Here is a 25,085-nt window from a genome sequence, read left to right as displayed (position 1 = left end):
CTGGCCGAGGGTCCCTTCTGCCTAAATCCCATGTCAGCCACTGAGTTCCAAGTCTGGACTCTGAAACTCCTGCCTGTCCTTCCCACTAACCCCTGTGTGCCTACTAAGCCCTTCTTCCCACATACCCCTACCTTGGAATTCTCACCCAGCTCCTGCACCCTCCCCCGCCTCCATCACTGGCCCCCAGACTGTCCATGAGTCTTGCCCATTCCCATGGCTGGCCCCAGCCCTTCCTTCCTCCGGTGTTCATCCCCAGACTGTAGCCCCAGTGCTAACAAACCCCTGCCTCCCTCCCCAACCTCGGCCTCCATTTCTCCCTCACGCCATCTTCCCTCATCCATTCATTTACCCATCCTCTCCCCATTCCATTTCTTTATTTCTTTAAGATTATTTCTTTAGTTTGATAGGGGAGGGGCAGAGAGAAAGAGAGAGAGAATCCCAAGCAGGCTTTGCACGGTCAGTGTGGGGCCCAACACGGGGCTTGAACTCATGAACCACGAGATCATGACCTGAGCCCAGATCAAGAGTCAGGTGCTCAACTGACTGAGCCACCCAGGTGTCCCTCCATTCCCTTCAATTAGAACACTCCTTGATTTGGACTCTAGATTGGCCTTGCCCATTAATAACTGAGTGAGGTTTGAATCGCAAATCTCTTACTCACTCAGCAGCCCTTCCCTGAGTACCTGCTATGTGCCTAGCCCTGTGCAGGGCCTCTGAGGTCCAGGGAGATAGCCCAGAACTTCGCCTCAGGATGCTCCAGCCTGGTGGAAAGACTGTCAGATAAAGGATTCTTCTGGTGTGGCAGAAGCTTCTTCGGGCATGTGGAAAGAATACAACAGAGCAAGAGAAGGGTTTGCTTTGGGTGGGGTTGGGGGCCCGAATCTTCAGTGACGCGTAGGGAGATTGGCCAGGTAGACAAGTTTGAAAGGCTTTCCAGGCAAAAGGAAAGGCATGTGCCTCCATGCAGAGCAGAGACGAGTAACAACCAATCTGGACAGCCCTGGAGGGTTGGACACATGGTGCCATGAAGCAGGAGGTTGCCCAGAGCAAGGCTGGAACAGGAGCAGGTTACGGAGGCTGGGCTCCTTATCAGCACGGGAGAGACCTGTGCAGGTTTGCATTTTGGAAAGCTCGTTCTGCAGGCTGTCTGGAAAGAGCAAGACAGAGGAGACCCAGTAAAGGGTCCTCCGCCAATTTTGAACATTATAAGATGAGCCAGGCTCTGCTATCCCATCGCCTTCCACCACCCTTGCCACCTCCCACTGCCAGGGGCCATTTCTCTTGCCAAATTAAAGAGAGGCCAAAGCTTCTCTACCAGTTGCCCATCTCCAGAAGCTCCAAGGGGCGGGCACCTTGGCATACAAGCAAGTCCTGTATTTTTATTTCTACCACTGTGTCATCATGTTTTCCTCCTCTGATCCCCTCACCTTCAGCTCATGGCCAAGTAGAGAAGCTAGCGAATAAAATAAAGGTGAATGACTCACTTCATAATCCCATTTTCTACTTTTGGAGACCCAAGCAAAGAGTTGGCCTAACTGGCCTGAATTCGCTTCTGACCGCTACTGTCACGGATTCCACAAACAGTGACCCCAAACAGCACAGATTTGCCATGTCACAGTTATGGAGGCCAGAAGTCCAAAACCTATCTCACTGGGTTAAAATCTGGGGCTGGCAGTGTTACATTCCTTGTGGGAGCCCCAGGGGAAAATCTATCCCCCTGCTTTATCCAGTTTCTAGCACCTGCCTGCATCCATCGGTTTGTGGCTCCTGCCTCCACGACCAAAGCCAGCAGCACACTTTCTTCCATTCTCTCTCTGACTTTGACCCTCCTCCCTCCGTCTCACGAAGACTCTCATGAGGACATTGGGCCACTCGGATAATCCAGGATAACCTTCCCATCTCCAGGTCCCTAACTTAATCGCATCTGCAGGGTCCCTTCTGCCATGCAAGGTGACGTCTTCCCACTTTTCAGGGATGATGATATGGATGTCTTTTCAGGCCATTATGCTGCCTGCCATGTGACCTTTCTAACGTCCCTTTGAGCTTCTCAATCCCAAGACTCCGTGAGCACCTGCTGTCACGGACCCATGGCTCTGTCTGTCTTTGTTCTTTCAGAGGAAACGACGTTTGAAGCAGGAGTGAAAGTTCAGATCCACAGTCAGTCTGAGCCGCCTTTCATCCAAGAGCTGGGCTTTGGGGTGGCTCCAGGGTTCCAGACTTTCGTGGCCACCCAGGAGCAGAGGGTAAGTTCCTGGGCTCCCTGGATCAGTGGTCCTGGGCCCACACCAGCCGCCTGCAGAGCCATGAGGAGGGGAAATGGGACTCCCACTCCTGGAAGACTCTGAGCCTTCAAGAGGCCTGAGCAGGGCTGGGTCCAGGAGAGGGGCTGACCCAGAAATTAGAGAAGGGTGTCAGCTAACCTCTGTAACCCAATTGTCGGTTACTAAAATTGGGTGTGAGAGAAACCCGAGTTACTTTCTTTTTCACTGAATTGGTTGGGGGTTTTTTCTAGAACTTTCTGGGGGCAAAAAAAAATCTCTTGACAGGGCAGGGGATCGGTGGATGCCAAGGGAACCTGCTAGCCAGTGTTGATACGACTCACAGTGATCTACAAAAAGGAAAAGGGATGGGGGCGTCACTCTCATAAGAGTGTAAGTGGAGGGGAGTCTCTTGTGCCCGTTCCTGCCCCCTCTCTCTGGCTTCACACCAGGGAGGTGACCCTCCAGCCGGCTAGGACTGTTACATCAACTCTGCGTGTCAGGGGCATGAGGACTGGAGCAGCCTCATGTCTGACGTGGGTTTCACATCTCAGAAGGGAGAACTTCACAAATCCTCAATAGGGAGGAGGTCTCAAAGCAGGACTGCAGACAGACACAGGGACACTTTCCTTCTCTTATTTCCTGGTTTACCTGGAATAAACACTGGAGAGACTATGAGTCCTAAACCAGATCATCTGAGACAACCCACCCTGGGAGGCTGAGGCAAAGAGAGAGGTCAATGAGTGGTGGGAGCATTGGGTTTAGAGGGTGAGGAAGGGAGAATCAGAACAGTGAATAGTCAGTGAAGAAATACACATGCAACTTATGTGCTCAGCTGTTTCTAAAATGGGGCTTAAATGTCATCTCTCATCTAGTACTGACCACAGCCCTTTAGCCACTTTATAAAATGACCTTCTGTATTAGAAACTGGTTTCATTTTTTTTAACATTTATTTATTTTTGAGAGAGAGAGATCAGGGGAGGGGCAGGGGATCCAAAGCGGGCTCTGTGTTCACAGCAGAGAGCCAACGCAGGGCTCGAACTCACAAACCGTGAGATTATACCTGAGCGGAAGCCGGACGCTTAACTGACTGAGCCACCCAGGCGCTCCTAGAAACTGGTTTGAAATCTCTAAGCGAGTTATGCTTTTGAATCTCTGGGAAGGCATTGATGGTGTGGGGCCCCCAAACTGTTCCCTGTACTTAATGCCTGGGTACTTGTTGAAGGCCAAGATCAGCCTCCACTGCAGCACACAGTGGTGGGGATGTTGGCTTTGAGGCAAGGGCAGAGGCGGCTGGGAGCCTGGCTGGCCTCCACAGGCCCCAGAGTCTGAGGCAGGTGGGGAGAGCAGAAATGAGCATGCAGGGGGGTGCCAGGTGGGACCAAGTGGCACAACCAGAAAATCTCATCCTTAAGGGCAAAGAAGGAGGACAGGAAGCAGACAGCCAGGGGCCAAGTTCAGGGCTGAGGATTTGAGTTGGGAAGGGTGAGAACATGGACTAATAAGTCAAGGCATGCTGACGGACAGACAGCCCTGGTGAGCCCAGAACCCAAGCTGTTAGCCTCATGGGCTTTCGAGTACTGCCAGCAATAAGCCAAGCCCGAACACTAGTTAAAGTGGCAAGGACAGATTTTAATCAAAAATAAGTTTGTTCCCCACTGCAATAGGGACAAGGGTTCAGCATGAACGGGACTCAACGTGCGTTTGTACAGAGATGACTGGGCATTTTAAAGAAAAGGGAGGGGGAAGGGAGGGGACCAGAGGGGCCTGGAGCAGAGTCAGCGAAGTGAAACATGACAGCAAGCAGGAAGGGGGCATTAGTCCATGCGAAACCCACCTGGGTTGCTAAATGGCGCTTGCCAGAGTTAGGCTCCTATCTGCCCACAAAGACAAGGAGACAGGCCCGATCTTCAGGTACTGGCTGGAGCAAATAGTAGAATCTTTCGGCAGGCTTGAGTGTTCCCAGGCAAGGATTTACCCTCCATTAGTGACACTAAAGATATTTCTGGGCTGGGTGGGAAGCTGGGGCTCAGGACTTCTAAGAAACCACGAGCCTCTCTCTCTTCCCAAAACGAAACACAGGCACTCCCCATGGTGAACAGGACAGGACGCAGGGACCACACATTCCCAGCTTCAGAGAACAAATCTGTTGTTTGCTTTGAAGTGTGTTCTCAGAAAATCAGCCTCATTCATAGCACTATGGTTATGATTATTATAACTAATAATAAGATATTTGGTTAAACATTTTACAAATCTTCAAAGCATTTCTGCATCATCTTATTTCCTCGTTTCATTCATATTAATAGAGAAATACAAAAACACATCCCAGAGCTAAATCTAAAAATAAATTATGTTTACATGTATATAAAAGAGCATATTCATAGGAAATAAGATTCGAAGTAAATAAGCCAAAATACCCACAGTGGGGGAATTTATGAATGATTTATGCTCTTCTCTGGGTTTTCCACATGTTTTATAATGTGGCTCTTTGTTGTTGTTTTTTTTATTCATTCAGCAAATATTTGTTGAACCCCAACCATAAACGAGGTGGTGGAGATACAGAAGTGAACAAAACAGACCCAGTGTCTGTCCCCACAGAGCCTACGAACTAGTGGTTTCTTTCACAAACAAAAAATAATAAATTATATTCAGCCATGTATAACTTGGGAATTGGTGCCTTTGGTATGTTCTCATTCTGCCATTAGTATCCAGCTGACCAGGTCCTCAAACACTGCATTTCAGTGATTCTAAGAAGTACCATTGACTTTTGGGGGTGCCTGGGTGGCTCAGTCTGTTGAGCATCTGACTTCAGCTCAGGTCATGATCTCACCATTCATGAGTTCGAGCCCCATGTGCTGACAGCTCAGAGCCTGGAGCATGCTTCGGATTCTGTGCCTCCCTCTCTCTCTGCCCCTCCCCTGCTCATGCTCTGTCTTTCTCTGTCTCCAAAAAAAAAAAAAAAAAAAAAAAAAGAGGTACCATTGACTTTTGAACAACATGTGGGTTAGGAGCACCAACCCCAGGGGCCATTGAAAATCTGCATATTAAATTTCGACTCTCCAGAAACTTAACTAGTAATAGCCTACGGTTGACCAGAAGCCTTACAGATAACAGAGTCAGTTAAGACATATTTTGTATGTGGTACGTATAACATCCTGTATTCTTACAATAAAGTAGGCTAGAGCAAAGAAAATGTTAAGAAAATCTAGGGAAGAGAAAATACTTTTATGGTACTGTGCTGTATTTATCAAAAAAAAAAAAAATCCTCATGTAAGTGGACCCACGCTTACCTGTATTGTTCAAGAGTCTCCTGTATTTTTTTTTTCACATTTTAACATTTCTGAAATCGGGATTTGTTTCTCAATCAGCTGCATCTGATAGTTAAAATTGGCGGTGCTTTTTCTTTCTTGGTGGCGGATTAAGTCATGGTTCCTCTTACAGCCTGTACTGGCTACCTTGTCCCCGTTCCAGGATTCTGCCGCTTCGGCTCAAAGCTCAAGGGAATCTTGCAAGAAGGGCAGGGGCGACAAGACCGTAGGGGAACAGGAGGCCCTTTCCTGGAAAGTTGGTGTGAATCACGTGAGGGAAATGGACTCCTGAGTGAGCGCACTAAGAGGCACTGGTGATGTAAAGTACCATGAATCCCTTTGTGAATGGGAACGTCTTTTTGCGTGGTAAAAATCAGCCCACCCATACCAAATTATGTACAATCTTCCTTTGATATTTTTTCTTTTTTTTTTTAATTCCAAAAGAGCACACAATTGCGCTGTAACCCGGACCGAAGATTACTCTTTTAAAATCAGTATTTGCCCTAAACCCAATTAAGCCAAGATATGCCCCCCTGCCTTCCTGGACAACCTGGAAGACAACCTGAGAAAGGCTCCTCTGATCAGCTCAGCTACTGTAGGAGCTGCATGATCCCAAGACATCACCACCAGACACCCACACAGTGGGATGATACACTAGAGCGGAACTAGAACCCTGGAACGGTAGAGTAATACCACTCACCTCTAACTGAGCACACGCTTCCTGCCAGGCATTGAGCACCCAGAGACGCTTGACATGCATTATTTCATTGAACCCCCCTCAGCAACCCCAAAAAGGAGATAATGTTATCTCCATGTTCCAGATGACAGAGCTGCGCAGTTCAGTAACTTGCTTAAGGTTGCATCATAGGGGAAGAGCAGGGCTCAGCTTTGAGCCCAGATCTATCTGTGGAGAGAAAACCAGACTGGAAGCCCAGAGGCCTGGAGTCTAGACCTGCTCCCCAGTTCCGGGAGGCAGAACCTGGGTTCCTGCTAGTGAGAAGCAGGAGCGGGGTAAATAGCATTCCTAAAACTTCAGAAGAGGGGTTCTGGGCATGCTCTTTGGTCGTGCCCCTTTGTCAACCCACACACGAGGTGATCACATTGTTACCCTACCCAAAACTCTCAAATTCCTGCACTTCCCACAACTTGCAAGAACTCAACCCTTAAGAATGGCTTCTGATGGTTGACCAACATGTACCATACACCAGCCAAACACTCAGCGGTCTTCGATGCCTGCGTCGTGCATTTGAACCCATTGTTCCCTCTGCCCAGCACCCCGTCCTTGACTTATCTACCTGGCAAAGGCCTGTTCACACTTCCAGATACAGCTCAAAGATCACCGTCTTTAAGAAGACTTTCTCTGTCCCATCCTCCAACCCCCAAGAAGCAGCTAGTTGCTCCATTCAACACTCTGTACATTCATTTATTCCTTCAACAAATATTCACTGAGCACCTCTTGTGTGCTAGGTAAATGAAGATGAGCAAGACCCACTCCCAGCCTTGGAGCACTGACAGAATGAGGTGGGTTTCTTGGCAATTTTGTCACACTCCTATGAGACACAGAACTCTCTGTGGGACTTGACTTCCCCTGGTGCATCACTGCTCCTTACATCTTGCCTTTTAAGAACTGACTTCTTCAGCCTCCATCAGGCCTTGTCCCACCACGGACGGGGAGCTCCCCAAGATTCTATACCATCAGTGCCTTGCTTATGAATGAGCTCAGTAAATGTGCATTGTTCAAAGAATGAGTGCACTCTCGTGCCCAAATCTGTACCCTCTGCTCAAATAGCACTCAAGTGCTGTACTCTAATGCTCTCCCTGACTCACCCCTCCCACCCCTGCCAAAACTCCCATGCAAATGTGCCCTGAGGGTTCTTCTCCCTGAGGCTAAGCTAGCCTGTGATAGATGATATCTGTATCATTCTGGCAATATACTCACAGACCCTAATCAAATGGAGAGCTCATGAAATGGGTCAGGTAGAGACCGTCTGTGTACATGAGAGTGGATGCAACAGATGAGAGGGACGGGACAGAGCTCTGGAATTTGGGGAGAATCACATGAGTGAGCGAATAGATGTGCAAATGCAAAGCTAGGACTTCCGTGTGGTAAGAGCCCGAGACTAACTGTCTTCAATGTTGGCATCACCAGTCAGACTCTTTGCTCTAATTTAAGGTGATTGCTAATCCTGATGGAACTCTCAGTCATGATTTAATATCAGAAGATTTTTATCATATCCCGTCCCTGCCTCAAAGTGCCTGGTGGTAACTTTTGTTTTCTAAATATTCAAATATATATTCAGCCGTTTTGCCTGTACCTCTTGGTAGGTCTGAGAATGAATCTGGAGATCCTGGGCAGTCAGGTGGCCATCAGCCCCACTGTTCAGAAAATTTCCTGGAAAACTTGGTCCTGGATTTATATGTCAAGGTTTCAGAAATGCCTTGGGGAGCCAGGGTTGAAAATCACTGGCCAGAGGTATCCTGTTCTCACCAAGCACCCCTTCCACTACCACTCGTTAGCCCCTGGGAGCGAGAAGGGTTCCAATCCCCAAACCTAGACTCTGTGTTGGTTCCTCACTTGGGGTGTATCCAAAGTACCACGAGAACGCCCATCAGCACACCATACCGTACATCAAGCAGCTGCCTACTAGCCTGTTTGGGGCTGTAAATAAAGGTATATACAAATGTTTGGGTCCTGCTGGGCCCAATTAGGTCATTGGCAGGATGTGTGGGCCCAGCTGGCTCCTGCAGAAGCTTAAGCCTTTGCCTTTAATGTAGGTTGGCCACACTTCCAACATTTGGAGGGAATCCTACCATGGCTCACAATAAGAAACAGTCTCCCCCACCCTACCCCCAAGTAAACAGTCTCAGCTGTTGGGCAGGGTGCCCCCGTCTGCTCTTGACAGCTCCTCTCAAGCTTCCAAATACAACTTCCTAAGTCACTTTCAAAAGAGAAGACTCATTTGTCAATCTGACAAGCAGACCCGTGGCCTGTAGTATCTGCTTAACGGTTCCCATTAGAAATGGAGGCTTGCCCATTTGGTCTTTTCAAGGCAGAAGAGAGAACTTGTTATACACGCCTTCAGCAACTTCCAAACTGCCAAAGCTGGAGCCACAGGAATATGGCAGCATCCGATTCTGCTCCAGAAAACACCAGGAAGGCACCGGGAGGCGAGAGAGCCTGCTGTGTGGCCATTCTCTCCATGATTAACAGGGTACCTTGTTTCCCATAAATAGATAAAAATAAGAACCAACTAAGCATTTACTAGCTAGCTACTTAACTGCTTGTTACCACTTAGCCTCTAAAACAGAAAGTTCTCCAGATCCCCACATGGTTTTTCCAATAGGTTTTCACCATTTTTTCCTACATGATATGAGGGCTTGCTTTTATCAAGGTGGAGGTGATGGCAGGGGGTGGAGGAGGGAGGAGAAGCCTTGTTGATTGGCTAGGATGAACCAATATCGAAGCCCTGTTGGGGGAATCCCAAGATGAGTCCACAAAAAGAGGCTCAAGTCTTGTAAGAAGATGAAATCACTCTACCCTGCCTCCCCTCTGTCTTGGCGCCTCTCCCTCTCCTCCCTTCTCTAACAAAGAGACTCCAAAACATTCTGGACACCTGTTTATCCTTTTTCACCTCCCTTATACTTCCCAGCCCACCTCTGGTGCTCCATCAAAACTGTTCTTCATCGAGGTGACCTATGAAATCTTTGTGGCCAAAGTCCATCTTTGTTGATAGGGATACTCCTCACTCCTCAGTTGTTACCCTACCTGGTTTCTCAGTGGCAAGTGAGCTGTGGACCATGCCCGCTTGAGACACTTGTCCCTCTGGTCTGGCTTCCTTCTTAGTCCTCTCCATGAGCAGTTCTTTCTCTGTTCACACCTTCCATGATGGATTCCCCAAGACGCTGTTTCTGTCCTCTCCCAACCTGTAGTCTCCTTGAATGCACTTGCCCTTGACCATGACTCTCAGAGGCTACTCCCAACCAAGGCACTGCTGAACCCCTCCCAGCAGAGTCCCATGGGCATCTCAGATCAACGGTCTAACTCATCCTCTTCCCCACCCCATACATGCACCCCAACACTGCTGATCCCCCAACCCTATAAGTGGTCTGAGTACAAATATGCATTCGCTAGAGAGTGACCTTGTGCCTCCTTCTTCTCATCTGGAAAATGGGAATGACAGTTCCTATCTCAGAGGCTAACTAGAAGACTGAGTGAATGCCTTCATGTAGAAGGCATACAGTAAGTGCTCAGTGGATGCTAGCTATTATTATCTCCCACCCCAAACACTTCTTTAATTCAGTCTTTTGTGATTCCCTACCTAGCCAAGAACAACAGCTGCCTCAGTGGTATCCCTGCTGCCCATCCAGTCCCTCTGCAATCCATTCTCTGCATCAACATACTCTTTGTAAAATACAAATCTGAGCATCTTCCGTCCTCATTGCTGGATGAAGCCCAGGAGTCTCCCCATGGCCCTTTCTGCTCTGGCCCCTGCCTGCTTTTTCAGCAGCACCCCTCGGCTCCCTAGCCTCCCACATAATGCTCCAGCTACCCCAAACTGTGGGTGGCTATTCCCAAGCATCACATGTTCTCCCCGCTCTCTCCCTGCCAGCAACACCCTTCCCACCCTTTCCTTACCTGACCCTTATGCGTCCTTCAAGATTCAGCTCAAATGTTACCTCCTCCAGAAGGCCATCCTGGAGTATTCTGTGTGAATCTCTAGCATAAAATTTACACATTATAATCATCTGTTTACTTATCTTTCTCCCCTACCAGATTGTGAGCTCTTTGAAAATACGCTTCTCTTCGTTCTGTTCTTTATATTTCAGTATTTTGCATGGTGTCTTACATATAGATGATGCTTGATAAATTGTATTGAATGGAATGAATGAATAAATGGATGCTTGAAAGAGAGAGAAAGAACCTACTTTATCATGCGTCTCTCCTGCTTGATACCTATGAATGTCTTTCCAGGGACATAATAAAGTCCAAGTTCCACATCGTGGCTCCAGCTATCGCCTTACCAATGATCACCCCACTGCTCTCTGGCAGCCACCCTCTGATCCACACACTGCCCCTCACAGGCCTTGAAACTTCCAGCCCCACTTCTGGCTCACTTCCTGCTGAGTCGCTCATTTACTGAACATGTGCTGTGTGTCTCACACTGTGTTAGGCAGTGAAAAGGACTGACCTAATTCTTCTCAGATAGAAGATTCTTCTTCTGTGGAGCATCTGGGTGTCTCAGTCAGTTAAGCGTCTGACTCTTGATTTCAGCTCAGGTCATGATCTCGTGGTTCATGAGTTCGAGCCCTGCATCAGGCTCTGCACTAACAGTATGGACCCTGCTTGGGATTCTCTCCCTCTCTCTGCCACTCCCCTTCTCACTCTGTCTCCCTCTCAAAAATAAATAAATAAATTTAAAAATTAAAAAAAAATCTTCTTCTAGCAAGAGAGGCAGACACTCAAATAATCCATCATAGATTAAAAGTTATATGTGTCTGTGTAATATGCCCCCAATATACTATAAGCTTCTTAAAGGAAAATATCAGCTCTTATAATTCCTAGATGGGAGGATGGATGGATGGATGGAATATTGTAGAATGATCTCTGAGGTCCCCCTTCAGTAATTTACAGTCCATTTAAGCTCTGGTTAGCCTTCAGATTTGATGTAACGAAATTAAACTGCCCTTAACACTAGGAACTAAAGAAAGAAAAAGTCCCCTACTGAGTTCATGGAAAAAAGAGATTAGCTGGAAATGGCACTGACATGGCAGCCCCGTTGGAGTCCAAAGTCTAGACCTTGTATGGTACCCATCCATCAGGGCAGAGCTAGCTGCGACCCTCGCTGCACTGACATCAGATGCTAGTAACTTAACTCTCAATGGCTTACTTCCTCCTTGGACCCAGGCAGAGGAAAGGAGGCTCAAATGTCTACTGACTCACCCACTTTATCTTACTCAGGAGACAAGTTAATAAATCAGAATACTCTTTGGTTGGGTCCTGCTACCCAGCATACCATGTTATCTTTTGATTCACAAGCAGCTTGCTATCTGAGCTCTGAACAGTGTCGCCTTGGTTTCTGATTTTTTTTTTTTAATAAGGGGCAAAAAAAAAAAAAAAGTCTGTAGAGGACACTTCCATACACAGGCTGAAAGCCATTTCATCTTTTTCTTGCCAACTGGGGAGGTTAGATAATCACAAATCTTTTAGAAATATCAACCATAATGAAGGAAGGAAGAAAGGAATGTAAATAGCCCTGCTGACCTGCACAGCCCTTGGACAGAGGCAGGGAAGAAAGGCTTGGAAAAGACAGCTCCACCCTATTTTTCCCCTCCTCCTTCACTCTTGAAAAGAACTGTTGCCCGGGGATAGAGAAGTCCCTGCGTTTGTTTATGTTGTGACAAAAGGGCTGGACAGCCCCAGGAATCATTCACTGTAGACTAATAAATCTTAGTGCTGGTCTGTTAGACTCTTCTTTCCCCAAAGCATCTCTGGTCCCTCCCCTGCTGAGATCTCTCCCTCTCTTTTTGAACATTTAAAACAGCTTAACAGCCAGGTGGCTATTAATATAATATAATATAATATAATATAATATAATATAATATGTATAAATCTACCTAGCAACACAAGGTATTTGCATGTCTTGCTCCATCCAATGAGAGCACGCCCTTTGAGGGTCAGAGTTCCAAAACAACTAGCCCAGAACCCAACGTTGTAAATCAGTGAATGAATGAAGGAGTTTGCAGACTGGATCAATACTGGTTAATGGATTGCTCCAAACCCTGCAGCACATCCTGTTGTGGAAAACAAGAATCATTTCAAAACGAGAGTCATCGGTCCTTGATTAATTGGTCTATGTTTTGAGATTGCACTTGGAGTCCTTAGAATGGGGCCTTTGGCACAGTTGGGTAGCAAAGGACAGGAAGATGGCGTTTGGCCAAGGTCTGTAGGAGAGCCCAGGGGACTGCAAAAGGAACAGGCAGAAGGGGAGACGCCAGCAAAGAAGCCACCCATCCCTATGGAGGGCAGACCAGCCAGCTGTTGAGAGAGTAAACTGGTAGAGCCTTTGGGTGGGGAGGTGGGTGGGGACTTGGAGGGATCCATCCGAATAAAAAAGCACCCATCCCCCTTCACCTAGCAATTTCGTCCTACAGAAATACTTACAAATGTACCCCCAAGAAGCATGGCTAAAGATCTTTTCTGCAGAGCTGTGTGTGACAGCAAATAATTGGAAACAGCTTCTGTTTCCAATTGGAAACAAATTCTGTTATAAATGTTCATCAACAGGAGGATGATTCCATTGAGGAGGGCAAACGCATGTGCCTTCCCCAACCTCCCTGCAACAGTTAAAGCGGGTAAGAAAGACCTGGAGGTCCCTTGGGGAAAATTTCTAAGACATATTGGTAAGTGAGAAAAGCAAGTTACAGAACAATACAAGCAGTTTGGTCACATTTGTAGGAAAAGTACTCACATGCTAAACGAAACTCTGTATTTATAAATGCACACGTATGCAAATAGCACGCAGAGAAATTCTGGCGAGATGCCTACTATACTGAGAGCTGCTCAGGGGAAGGCAGCCCAGTTGGGTGTGCAAGATTTTTCACTCTTTCTGGAGCCCTGGAATATTTGTAACAACGGTGCATTTGTGTATTCTTGAATTCGTTGTGCAGTTTTTTAAGGATGTGCATAATACAGCTATACATAAACATGATTTATTGTTTGGACCCAGCCTCTAACAGACAGGCTTATATAAAGGGGGGTGGGGGTTACTCCTTCCAGCCAGACACAGCCTCCTCTCCAGGCTGGTCCTGCAATACCTTCCCAGTGGACAGCCTCTGTTCCCAGCACATGCAGAAGCCACGGGGAAAGGCCTGCAGTTCTGAAGTTTCCCTTTTAGAAAAAAAAATGTTTCTTAATATTGTAAAGATTTTTATCTACTTTTGAAGTTAGTTTAAAAGGAAAAAACACCCACCCCCTACACCCAGGTCTGACGAGAGTGCACAGTTCCCAAAGATCATTAAAGAGCATGTGCCCAGAACACATCCGCCCTCCATCCAGCGGAATAGATTTAATTAGCTCAGTGATTGGATTGGGCTGATTAGGTTAGATGAGATTGAAGGCTGTCCTTAAGCATTCCGTAGCTCCTAAAATTCACACTTGCCTCTCTCTACCGCAGTGTCCTCAGGCCCAGGACATCCCTGCTTGACACCTTCTTCCCACCCTTTCCAAGACAATGGGTCCTTTAATTCCCCATGGGTCTCCTCTGGGACTGAGACTTATCCTGTGCAGGCCCCAGTGCCTGTCCCAGGGACCAGTCTGTAATAGGGGCTCAGTCAGGGTTTATTGCATTGAATTGAACAGATCTGAGCCCCCCCCCCCCCCCGCCAAGCCTCCCCCAAAAGGCCTAAAGGAAGGCAACAGCAGGAGCAGATGGGCCAGGGTAGGATAGCTCCCCACAATCCCCAGAGTGGTCAGGCTGTTCCTGATGCCAAGCCCCAGATGAGCCCAATCAGCAAGGCCGCTGCTTCTGAGACACAAAGGGGGAAGGATGGCAGGAGACACTGTGGTGTTCAGTGACAGCAGTGGAGAACAGGAGCTTCAGCTTAACCACACAGAGAACCTCAGTCAGAAGGAGCACACGCAGGGACTCCTCCCTCTCTGAGGGTACACAGCCTTGGAAGAGACATCAGGGTGTTGGCAAGTCTTTCCAGAAATCATAACTGATATTTAAGGAGGCCAGCACCTCTCTAAAGGTGTCATATCTATTATCTTAGGCATGACTCTCAACTCTGATAAGGTAGAAGTAACAGGAAACCATTTTACAGGAAAGCAGACTGGAGCACAGAGAAGTTATGAAACTTGCCCAAGGATGCATAGCTAGGAGGTGGTTCAGCCTGGAATTGGGGTCAGCTTGACACCAAAGCCTTGGACCCCAACCATTTGGAAATGCCGCCTTCAGTTGCCCCGGGGCGTTCTGCTTCTATTCTGGCCAAGAGAACAGGACAGTCTCTAAGGAACTTAGGGAGAAACCAAGACATAGAAGGAGGCCTCCCCCTGGGCAGGTGCTGTGAAAAGACCCAGGTGCAGGGGAAGCAAGTCCAGCTCCAGAAATGGAAAGTACTAGAAGGCCTAGGGAGAGGGGAGAAGGCCATGCAGACGAGGTCAGCACAGGCACAGCACTTCCAGAATGGATGAGAGAGGGGCCCAGCCGATGGCAGCTGCTACCATGGGTCCCGGGGGCGTGCTTCTGTTTGGGCTTTTCCAAGAAGATCTTAATCCATGCTTCCTGGAGAAAATTGCTGGGGGATGGAACATAGTAAAACAAGAACCCATAGAAGCCCCACTTAGAGGAAGGAATGGCTATGCTTTTGGCACCTTTCCTCGCAGTTTTCTGTCTGTATGCTTTCTTGTTTCTTTCTGCTTAGTTAGGGCTCTGCGGCTGGCAAAGAGCAGATCGCCTTAGAGGCTCCTTCAAAGAAAGGGCTGTGGTGGCTGAAGGCTGCAGACAGACACGCATGGCAGACACAGCACAGAACCCAGGAGCTGCTTCCTCTCCTTCCTCCACTTCTGTGACTCTCTCCTCCCCCCTCTCCTCTCTTCTCCCCCTCCCCTTTCTTCTCCCCCTCCCCCTCTCTCTCCCTTCTCCCCGTTTCTTCCTCCCTTCTCTCCCACTCTTCCTCTCCTCTCCCCTTTCTCTTCCTCTCCCTCTCCCCCTCTTCCTCCTCCTCTCCCTCCCTCTCTCCCCTCTCTCCCTCCCCCTCTCCTCTCCCTCTTCCTCCCTCTCCCTCTCTTTCCCTTTCTCCCTCCCCCTTCCCTGCCTCTCCCTGGCAGGGGGAGTCTCCCTCTCCCTGTCCTCTTCTCTCCCCCTCACCCTCCATCTCTCTCTCCCTCTTTCCTTCCCTCCCTTCCCCTCTCTCCCACCCCCTCTCTCCCTCTCCCTTCCCTTCCCTCCCTCTCCCTCTCTGTCTGTGTCACTCCTTTCTTCTTCTCTCCTTTCAGAGGCCACAAATGAATGATGTCTTTGTGTGTGTGTGTGTGTGTGTGTGTGTGTCTGTCTGTCTCTCTCTCTCTCATCATCATTCTTTTTTTTCTCTCCTTTCAGAGGCCACCAGTGATGTCTCTGCATCTCCCCATTCTCTCTCTGCTGGCAGGCCCCCAACCCTGCTTGCAGACTTGCACTTGGTTTTGCCTCCTTATAACCCCTGCTTGCACAAAGCCCAGGGTGGCTGGGCCCTCTCAGTAGAGCATTGGATGAGGCAAGTTCCAACAATCACCTCTCATCCAGTGTTCACTGGACTCTGATGCTGTTTACTCCTTCCGCCCCTCCTCCTCATATCCCACAAGCATCTCCTGTCATGAGGAGATGTCTGTAACATCGTCAGAGCGCCCTATCACAGTTCAGCAGGTGCAGCTACCAAAGCTGCCTCCATCCTCCCCAGTTCTTAGACTCTCAGGACCACTGTCACACCAGTGACCTGTGGGAGCACCATGTGCCAGCTACTTTATCCAGGCTGGCTGAACTACCTTGTAAGATAGGCTTCCTGGTGCCCATTTCACAGATGGGTAAACTAAGGCTTAGTGGTAGAGAGATGCAGTTGAAAGCAGACCTTTGAGCTTCTTTCTTACCTCCCTGCCCTGCGTCTGAGCTCACAGGCTTCCAAAGGGGCCAGAGCCTTTGACCACTCCTTGTGGGCAGAATTCCTGCTCACCGAGAGGAAATGAGACCCTCAATTAAAGAGAATTCATTTCAGACCTCCACATCCCTTCCTAATGCCAGCTTCCTTCGAATATGACTGATGTTGCTTTACTTTACAAGCTCTTAAGAAGCCACTTAATGGTAGCAACCTACTTCCTGATAGAGAGCAAACATTGCTATTATGGCTATTCCCCTAGGCTTATCCATACCTTCAATATTCCTAACAGAAATAAGGATGAGTCACTGTTGAGATTTTCCAGGGAAACACATTCCTATTTTGTCCACACACCATAGCAACAGCCAAAAACCACAGGAATGCACTGTACACACCATGCATCTAGGCAGCACAGGGGCCCGCCTGGGGCTGCACTGCTTTCCCTCATGGTTTTGAGCAGGGAACTGGATTATTCATCCTCTTCCCAGTGGGGAAATGCATGTGTCATTACAGATTGGGCAGGAAAGCTGAGATCCCTGCCTGCAGCCTTGCCATGAGGGAGAGAAGCAGCAGAAGTACCAGCCCAGCGCAGAGAACAGAGGCCCTGATCCTTGCCCTGACTCGGCCGTTCCTTCTTAACATAGCCATGGGCAGCATGCTGTCCCTCTCTGGGCCTCGGCCTCTACCTGTCAAGTGAGCGAACCATGTCTATTTATCCCATTCGGCTCTTGCAAGAGTCAGATTTGATCACCACCGGGCAAGTGCTTCAACTGTGAAGTGACTACATCACTCTTTTCTAGATGGAGAAGGGATGGCATGTAGTAGAGTCATGCACACCTGATTCGAATCTGCTTTTTAGCTGGGAAAAGCATTCACCCCCTGGCACTGAGATGGCATGTGGTGGTGGGTTTTACCTCTCATCCAAAACAACCGGAAAAAAAACAAAAAACAAAAAATATATATGAACCACAGCTTTCAAGGGTCCTAATGTTAGACAGCAAGGAACTGTGACCCCAGAGAGATGGGAAACAAAACAGTGAGCCCTCTGACTATCCCAGCTTACATCCTTCGGAGTCTCTAGGCCACAGTGTATGGAGGGGCCAGGCAGAGCCCCCACGGGCTCCCTGAGTTGAGGACATGCTGAGTCCAGGAAGGCCAAGGCAACTAGGGTTCACAGGACAGAGTGCCAGTGAGGAGAGGACCACACCCAGAGAGAAATCCAAAGATCTACAGAGGGTCCCCCTCAGAATCCAAGCTCCCTATGGGATGTGCATATGAGGAAACTGCCCAAGGCCATGGAAAGAAGGAGCTGAGAGGCCTCAGGGGAACAGTGTACAGCACTCATACAGAGCTGCCTCTCCCTACCGGCCAACCTGGAAACCCTCGTAATTCACAGTACATTGTGGGGAGTAGCCGAAAAGGTCTTGCATCAGTAGTGGCAAATAATTATCTGTAGACTAAAAGCTGCTCTGCTTCCACCTAACAAATCCTAAAGCAAAGTCCAAAAGGGTCAAACTATTTCCAAGTAACTTAATTGTGTCCCAGAGCAAAGCTCGAGAAAATTTATAAAAATACAAAAATATCTGACAGCCAACACGACGAAATTCACAATGTCTGACACTCAATCAAATATTACCAGGCATGCAAAGGCAGGAAAATGCAACCTATAATAAGAAAAATGATCAATCCATTGAAACCAACCCAGAACTAACACATGTGAGAAATAGCCAGCAAGAACATTAAAACAGTTATAACTAAATCCCATATGTTCAAAGTATGGACATGAAATATATTTTAAAAAAACCCAAATTGAGCTTCTAGAGATAAAATCTACAAAGTCTGAAATGAAAAATATGTTGGAAGGGATTAGCAGCAAGTTAAACATTGCAGAGGAAAAGATTAGTTAACTGGAAGAAATAGTAATGAAACAGAGAGAACAAAGAATTTTTGAAACGGAGAGTATCAGTGAGCCATGAGACAACTTTCAAGTGGCCTCACATAGGTGTATTTGGAGTTTTTGAAGAGAGGGGAGGAGTGGAAAAAATCTTTGAGCAAATGATGGCCACGTCTTTTCCAAATTTGATGAAAACTATAAAACCACAGATCTGACCAACTCAACGAATCCCAGTGCCAAGAAACATAAAGAAAACTACACCAAAATCACTCAAAATCAGTGATAAGATAAAATCTTCAGAGCATCTGGAGAAAAGTAACTCATTACATACAGAGAAACAAAGATAGAGATGACAGTAGATTCTCATCAGCAACAAATCTATGTGAGAGGACAGTGAGGCACATCCTCACATCCTGAAAGAAGAAAAAACTGTCAATCAAGAATTGTATACCCAGTGAAAATATCCTCCAAAAAAATAAAAACTTTTTCAGACACGTAAAAGCCAAAGTTCCAGTGGATCCATCAGCAGACCTGTATTGCAAGAGATAATAAAGAAAGTCCTTTAGGCAAAAGGAAAATGACACCAGATGGAAATATAAATCCACGCAAAAGGAATGAAGACCATCAGAAATGATAACTACACTGGTAAATATATGATTGCTTTCTTATTATTTAAATGTATTTAAAAGATAACTGGCTGCTTAAATAATAAGAATGTAGTATGTTTTTTATAACATGTGTAAAAGTAATCACATTAAAGCTAAGAGAGGAGAAATGGAAGATTACTTAAAGGTCCCTAACTACATATGAAGTGTTATATGCCCTGAAGGTAAATAGTGATAAGTTAAAGATGTACACTATAAACCCTACAGCAACTACTAAAATATCAAAACAAAAAGTTATAGCTAACAATCCAACCAAGGATATAAACGGAATCACAAAATATATTTAATGAGTCTAATAGAAGGCAGGAAATTAGGGAAAAGGGAAAAGAGAAAAAATGGGGCCAAAGGAACACATATAGTAAGATGATAGACTTAAATCTAACATCTCAATAATTGGTTTAGGCACCACAATTAAAAGGTAGTTTGTCAGACTGACTAAAAAAGCAAGTCCCAGCTATATACTGGTTACAAAAAAAAATTTTTTAACTATAAAGGTACAAACAGAAGAAAGGGATATAAACATATATACCATACTCACACTAATCAAAAGAAAGTTGAAATTGCCATACTAATATCAGACTAGTAGATTTCAGAGCCAATAATATCATCAGAGATAAAGAAGGTCATTTCATAATGGTGAAAGTGTCAATTCCTCAAAAAGACATAACAATCCTAAATATGTATGCAACTAATGGAAAACTTCATAAATATATAGAGTAAAAACTGATAGAACCACAAAGAAAAATATACAAGTCCACAATTATAGTTGGGGATTTCAAAAGCCCTTTCAATAATTAATGAGACGACTAGACAGAAAACCGGCAAGGGTGTAGAAGATTTGACAACGTTCTAAACCAAGTTAACTTAATGGACATTTATGCAGCACTCCCAGAAAAAATGGCAAAAGTACACACAGAACATTTGCCAAGATAGACCACATTCTGGGCCATAAAGCAAATTTCAATAACATTAAAAGGATTCAAGTCATACAAAGTATGTTCTTTGATCACACTGGAATTAAATTAGAAATCAATAACAAAAGATACATGAAAAAAATCCAAATACTTAGAAGCTAAATAATACACTTCTAAATAATCCATGAGTAAAAGAAGTCAAAAGGGAAATTAGAAAGTATTTTGAACTGAATAAAAATGAAAGTTAACATGTAAAAATTTGTGGATGCCAGTAGAGCAGCACTAAAAAGGAAATTTATAGAATTAAATGCACATTAGAAAAAGAAGAAGTCTCAAATCAATAACCTCAGCTTCTATGTTTAGAAACCAGAAAAAGAAGAGCAAATTAAACCAAAAGTAAGTACAAGAAAGGATATAATTAGGATCATAATAGATACCAATGAAATATAAAAAAAAAAGAAAAACAATGAAGCCAAAAGATGAGTTTTTTGAGAAGATTAATAAAATGGATAAACTTCTAGCCAGAATGATCAGAAACAATGAGAAAAAACACAAGGTAAGAAAATTAGGAAGGAGAGAGGTGACATCAGTACAGACTCTATAGATATAAAAAGGGTAATAAGAGAAAGTTAATAATTTTATGCCAATAAATTCAACAATTTAGGGCTTCATGCAGGGTTGCAATGGCTCAAATTCACTCTTACTTTCTGTAGCCTCTAGGGCCTGCATCTAGGGTGACCAACTCTCCTGGTTTGCCTGGAATGGGGGATCTCCTGGGAGATGGGACTTTCAATGCTAAAACTAGAACAGTTGGTCATCCTAAGTGGCATCCCTCTTGTAATTCCACTCTTCCCTCTTTTCTCTTCCCAGTTGGTCACCCGGAAGCCACAACGGCCCACAAGGGGATGCCACCTACCAGGCTTGACCTTGTCCTTGTGCTCTCTGGGTCACCTAAGTGGGCAAGGGTCTTTGCTTGACCTCCTCTCCATGCTGGCCCTGCAGGTCAAAGGCACAGTCTTGTGGGCGCTTTCTGGGACCATGCTACAAATACCCCTAATTAATCAGCCCTTGCTTTGGGCCCAGGCTGCTCTGCAGGGGTTGCTAGGTTCTGGAAAACAGCTCCTTGGGAGGCATTAAAGAAGTGACTCCCAATTTCCAGAATTGGAAATGGCTTTGAAGGTATTATTGGTCTTGTCCTGGCCCACCTCCATCCCCTCCCTCATTAACCATTGAGCCTGAGGGATGACCTCCTTTCTTTTAAAACTTTTCAGTGTTTCTGCCTCTCTCTGCCCTATCTGAGACCACTGAGGTGCTCTGGAAAGTCAGACTTTATAGCCATCCCTGAGCCTATACCACCCTCACTCAAGCACCCTCCATGGCTCGCTATTGTCTAAAGAATAAAATATGGTTTCATGATGCCAAAGTTCAAGGTCTCATATGATCCAGGTCCATACTTCAGGCAATGCTCTGTGCCCTGTAGGTTTCTGACTCTGACCTTTGCTTTATTTCTATTTCTCAGAATTCCATCTCCTCTAGCTCCTCAAGTACAAATCCAACACTTCTCTTTGTGCTCACCTTAAATGCCACCTCCTCCAGGAAATCTTCTCAGATGCCCACAGCTGGAAGTGTGGTCTTTTTCTCTGAATCAACTTTGTCTGTGATTCTTGGCACTCTGTGCTGTGTGTGGGAGTTATTCATGCACAGAAGTTCTCTTCACTCCTAGGTTCTAATTGGTACTTGACAGCAGCTTCCCCATCGCCCAACCCTTGCCTAGGACTAGCCGAGCCATGACCTGGCCCCATAATCTACCCTCAAGAATTCTGTTTCAGCCATCATAAATGGCTTGTCAGTCCCCCCATGGAGCTGTACTTTCTCACTTAAGATTCTAGGCTTTTGCCTATGCTATTCCCCACCTGCCATTCTCTTCCTCCAGAGCTGCGTGGGAACTCAGCCATTGATTTGCAACCTCAAGTTTCCTTCCCAGGCTCCCACCCAGTGCCATGGAGCACTTGCTACCCTGCACTCTCCTGTCTTTGCGTCTCTGTCCCCCCAGTACACTGATGGCACCTTTCATATGCCCCATCTTCATCTCCCTGATGCCCATCAGAGGACCTGGCCACCCAGGGAGCACCAGCAAATATTTATTGAGCAAATGATTGCGCTGATGACAGGCAGATCACCACCTCCAAAAGCCTGTCCCAATTTACTTCATCCTGAGCCAACAGCTGGTTCATGTTGCCATGTGACCTTGGAAAGTCACTTTCTCTCTCTGGATCTTCAGTTTGTGCATCTGTAAAATGAGGGAGTTGGATCTGATAGAAAAGGAAGGTATTGCCAGGTTCCCCCTTTTCCAATCCCAGTTTGATAACATTAAGTTTTTAACCTAAAATTTTCAATATTGTTTGTCTGGCCTCCTTAAGTGGCCCATGAGGGTATCCTTCACCTCTAGCCTGAGCCCAGCACCAGGCTGGGTGCCCCCAGAGCCCCAATGACCACCAGTTGAATAAATATCAGACCACTCAGGGGTCCAGGATCTCTCCTACTGCAAGCAGGGTGAGAATCCATGCAACATGCATGCCAGAGACAGCCATTGTCCCCCAGGTACCGCCTGGATGTGTCCAAGTGATCCTTTCTAACCCTCCTGGCTCACTCATAAGCTCCCAACTCAAGATGTTCTTTACTGCCCCTGAGCAATAAAGCCATCGCCTTTCTGAGAGAGAAGGCCATCAGCTCCCATAGTGAAAAGATACAGCAGGCAAGTTCTCCCAGCCCTGGGGGAGATCCTGATTGGAAAGATGACCCAAGCATCCTGCTCTGATGGGGAAGGTCCAGATGAAGGGAGCCCTTCTTCTGTAGGGCAGGAGATGTGTGTATTCAGTGTGTGCTTTAGTGTCCCCTCAGCCCGAGATGGAGCCCCAGCTCTGCCCTTAACCACCTGCAGCATCTTGAACATGGGCCTTAATTTCTCAGGCTTCACCTGTCAAAGTGGAGTGAAAAGCTTGCCAATTTCAAAGGGCTCTTGTGAGGGTTAAATGGAATAAACAATTTTAAGATCTGATATATAGGTTACTTTTCATTTTACTTCACTTTTGATTCCTTCAATCATATTGCCTGACTTTTCTCACATTTCCATTCCCTCCCCTTACCTTGTTATGCCGCATGAGGCTGTTAATGAAACAGAAACCAATCCCTTCACGCCATCTCTTGCACATGGTAGACATTCGTGAACACTGGATGAATGAATAACTCTCCAGTCACACCTGGGAGGAAGCATGAAATTGCCCCCGTCCTCCTCCAGGTATCATCTGAGTAGTAATAATTCATTCCATGGTTTTCAATAGATCTAGAGGTCCTACTATGTGATGTTAATTAATTTCGCCCCCAAACAACCCTGTCCAGTGAGCATGGTGCGGCCCCAAATGGACACCAAGAGGACTCAGTCCCAAACCGGTAAGTGACCAGGCTGTCACTCAAATCCTAGTCCTTCAAATCCACACTTTTAATCACTGCCTGCAGCACCTTGCAAAAGATTTATCATCTTTCCATCTCAGAAGTTATGCACCTACATTAATGTAAACTCAGAAAAGATAGAATAGAAAGCATAAAAGTTTAACTGCCAAAAGATATCCTGAATTTAATACTTTGGAATATTTTTTCAGACCTCTTTTTCTACACGTAGATTTCATGGGTTGGGTCTTGTGTGTGTGTGTGTGTGTGTGTGTGTGTGTGGGTGTGTGTGAATGTGTGTGTGTTTAGGCCCATAATCATACAGTAGAAGGAGGTGTGTATCCCCACTTATTCTGTTGAAAGCATTTTCTCCTTCTTATATACTCTCTGTATCCATCACTGTAATATTTCCATCAAATGGCCATATTATAATTTACTTATTATCTTGCTATTATTGAGATCTTGGGTGGCTTATCTGTTTTTACTATTATAAATAATACCTTGCCAAATATTTTTGTGCACAGAGCTTTCAGATTATTTTCTTAAGCTAATTTTATTTCTTTCCTTAGTCTAGTTTTCTAGAAGGATGAGGTAAATCAGTCAAAGAAAATGAGCATTTGTAAGGATCTTGAAAAATATAGTGCCAATGTATTTCCCCAAAGATTTTCATGTAAAAAAATAAAAATAAAAAAAATAAAGGGGGAGTAAAAGACCAAAGGAAGATGGATAGTCCCTGGACAGCTGATAGCCACAGACAAGAGCAAACAGGGTGTGCCAGCAAAAAAAGCTTCATCATGGACTGGGCCATGTCAAAGAGAACCAATAGCAAGAAGCAAAAAGATGTTTTCTTACTTCTCAGGAAGGAAAAAGAACCAAAAATAAATACTGCATGTGGATTAGTGAAATAAAGATATTTTCAATCACTCTAAAAGCACAATAAGTGTGCTTGCTTAAAAAATAACACAAGGAAATCTACCCTAACCATACAAATCTCCCAGCCTTTTCCAGTCAGCCACAGCTCTGTGCTTTGATAAGCAAGGTTTGGGTTCCAATGTTGGGTCTGTCATTGAATAGCCTTGCATCTGGTGGCCTCTCTGCACCTTGATTTACCGATCTGCTATACCTACCTCTCAGGAACTTTTATGAGGCTACATAAGCTTATGTACATGAAAATCCTTTGTAAGATTTCAATCTCTTATATGACTTGCTGGTCAAAAGCTAATGTCCTATTCATTATCATTCATGGGACAAGGACCCTCATGGCTATACAGAAGGCATCTCAGCCTAGTTTCTCAATGTGTTTTCAATTTTTTTAATTTATTTTTAAATGTTTGAGAGAAGGAGAGCATGAGCAGTGGAGGGGCAGAAAGAGATGGGGACAGAGAATCTGAAGCAGACTCCGTGCTGACAGCAGAGAGCCTGATGTGGGGCTCGAACTCATAAACCGTGAGATCATAACCTGAACCAAAGTCAGACGCTTAACTGACTGAACCCCTCAGTCGTCCCTCGAAATGTTTTCAGTATGCCAGTATACTTTATGTAAATTAAGTATATATATATATATATATATATATATATATGTAAGCTTATATAAATTCCCAGAAGTGACAGATGCTCAAATTTTACTGGAAAACTTAAATTGTGTAAACTAAGGCACCACTTCTGTATCATGAATCTGGGCATGTGCACCCTATGCCCCGTGTCCCCCATTTCCACCACCAAAAAAAAATGGTGCTGGCTCTGATGCATCCTAAAGCTGAGCTGACTTAGCCACTGAGGACCTCAGAACCCCCTCCAGGACCCCCCACAAACCCGAGTCAGCCCTGGAGGCAAGACCACAGACTGGGACCATTCCATTCAGTTCAACCGTGCTAGAAAGTGGGCCCAGCTTGAAAGTGATCTTCCTTCCACTCCAGAGGGTTATCCCAGAAAAGTGTTTGGTTCCCTTGACCATGAAACCCTTAGAAGAC

General features: G+C 46.0%; 1 protein-coding gene across 1 annotated transcript in view; it reads left to right on the top strand.

The window, feature by feature from the left end:
• Positions 1-25,085, top strand: part of ASIC2 (acid sensing ion channel subunit 2) — a 268,403-nt gene that overhangs the window by 202,355 nt on the left and 40,963 nt on the right. The window contains exon 3 of the mRNA XM_047834046.1: positions 2,116-2,243. Within this exon, the coding sequence (XP_047690002.1) occupies positions 2,116-2,243 (128 nt within the window). The remainder of the gene's footprint in view (positions 1-2,115; positions 2,244-25,085) is intronic.

The sequence above is a fragment of the Prionailurus viverrinus genome, chromosome E1 (genome assembly GCF_022837055.1).
Source record: "Prionailurus viverrinus isolate Anna chromosome E1, UM_Priviv_1.0, whole genome shotgun sequence".
NCBI lineage: Eukaryota > Metazoa > Chordata > Mammalia > Carnivora > Felidae > Prionailurus > Prionailurus viverrinus.
This window is presented reverse-complemented; position numbering and strand designations above follow the sequence as displayed.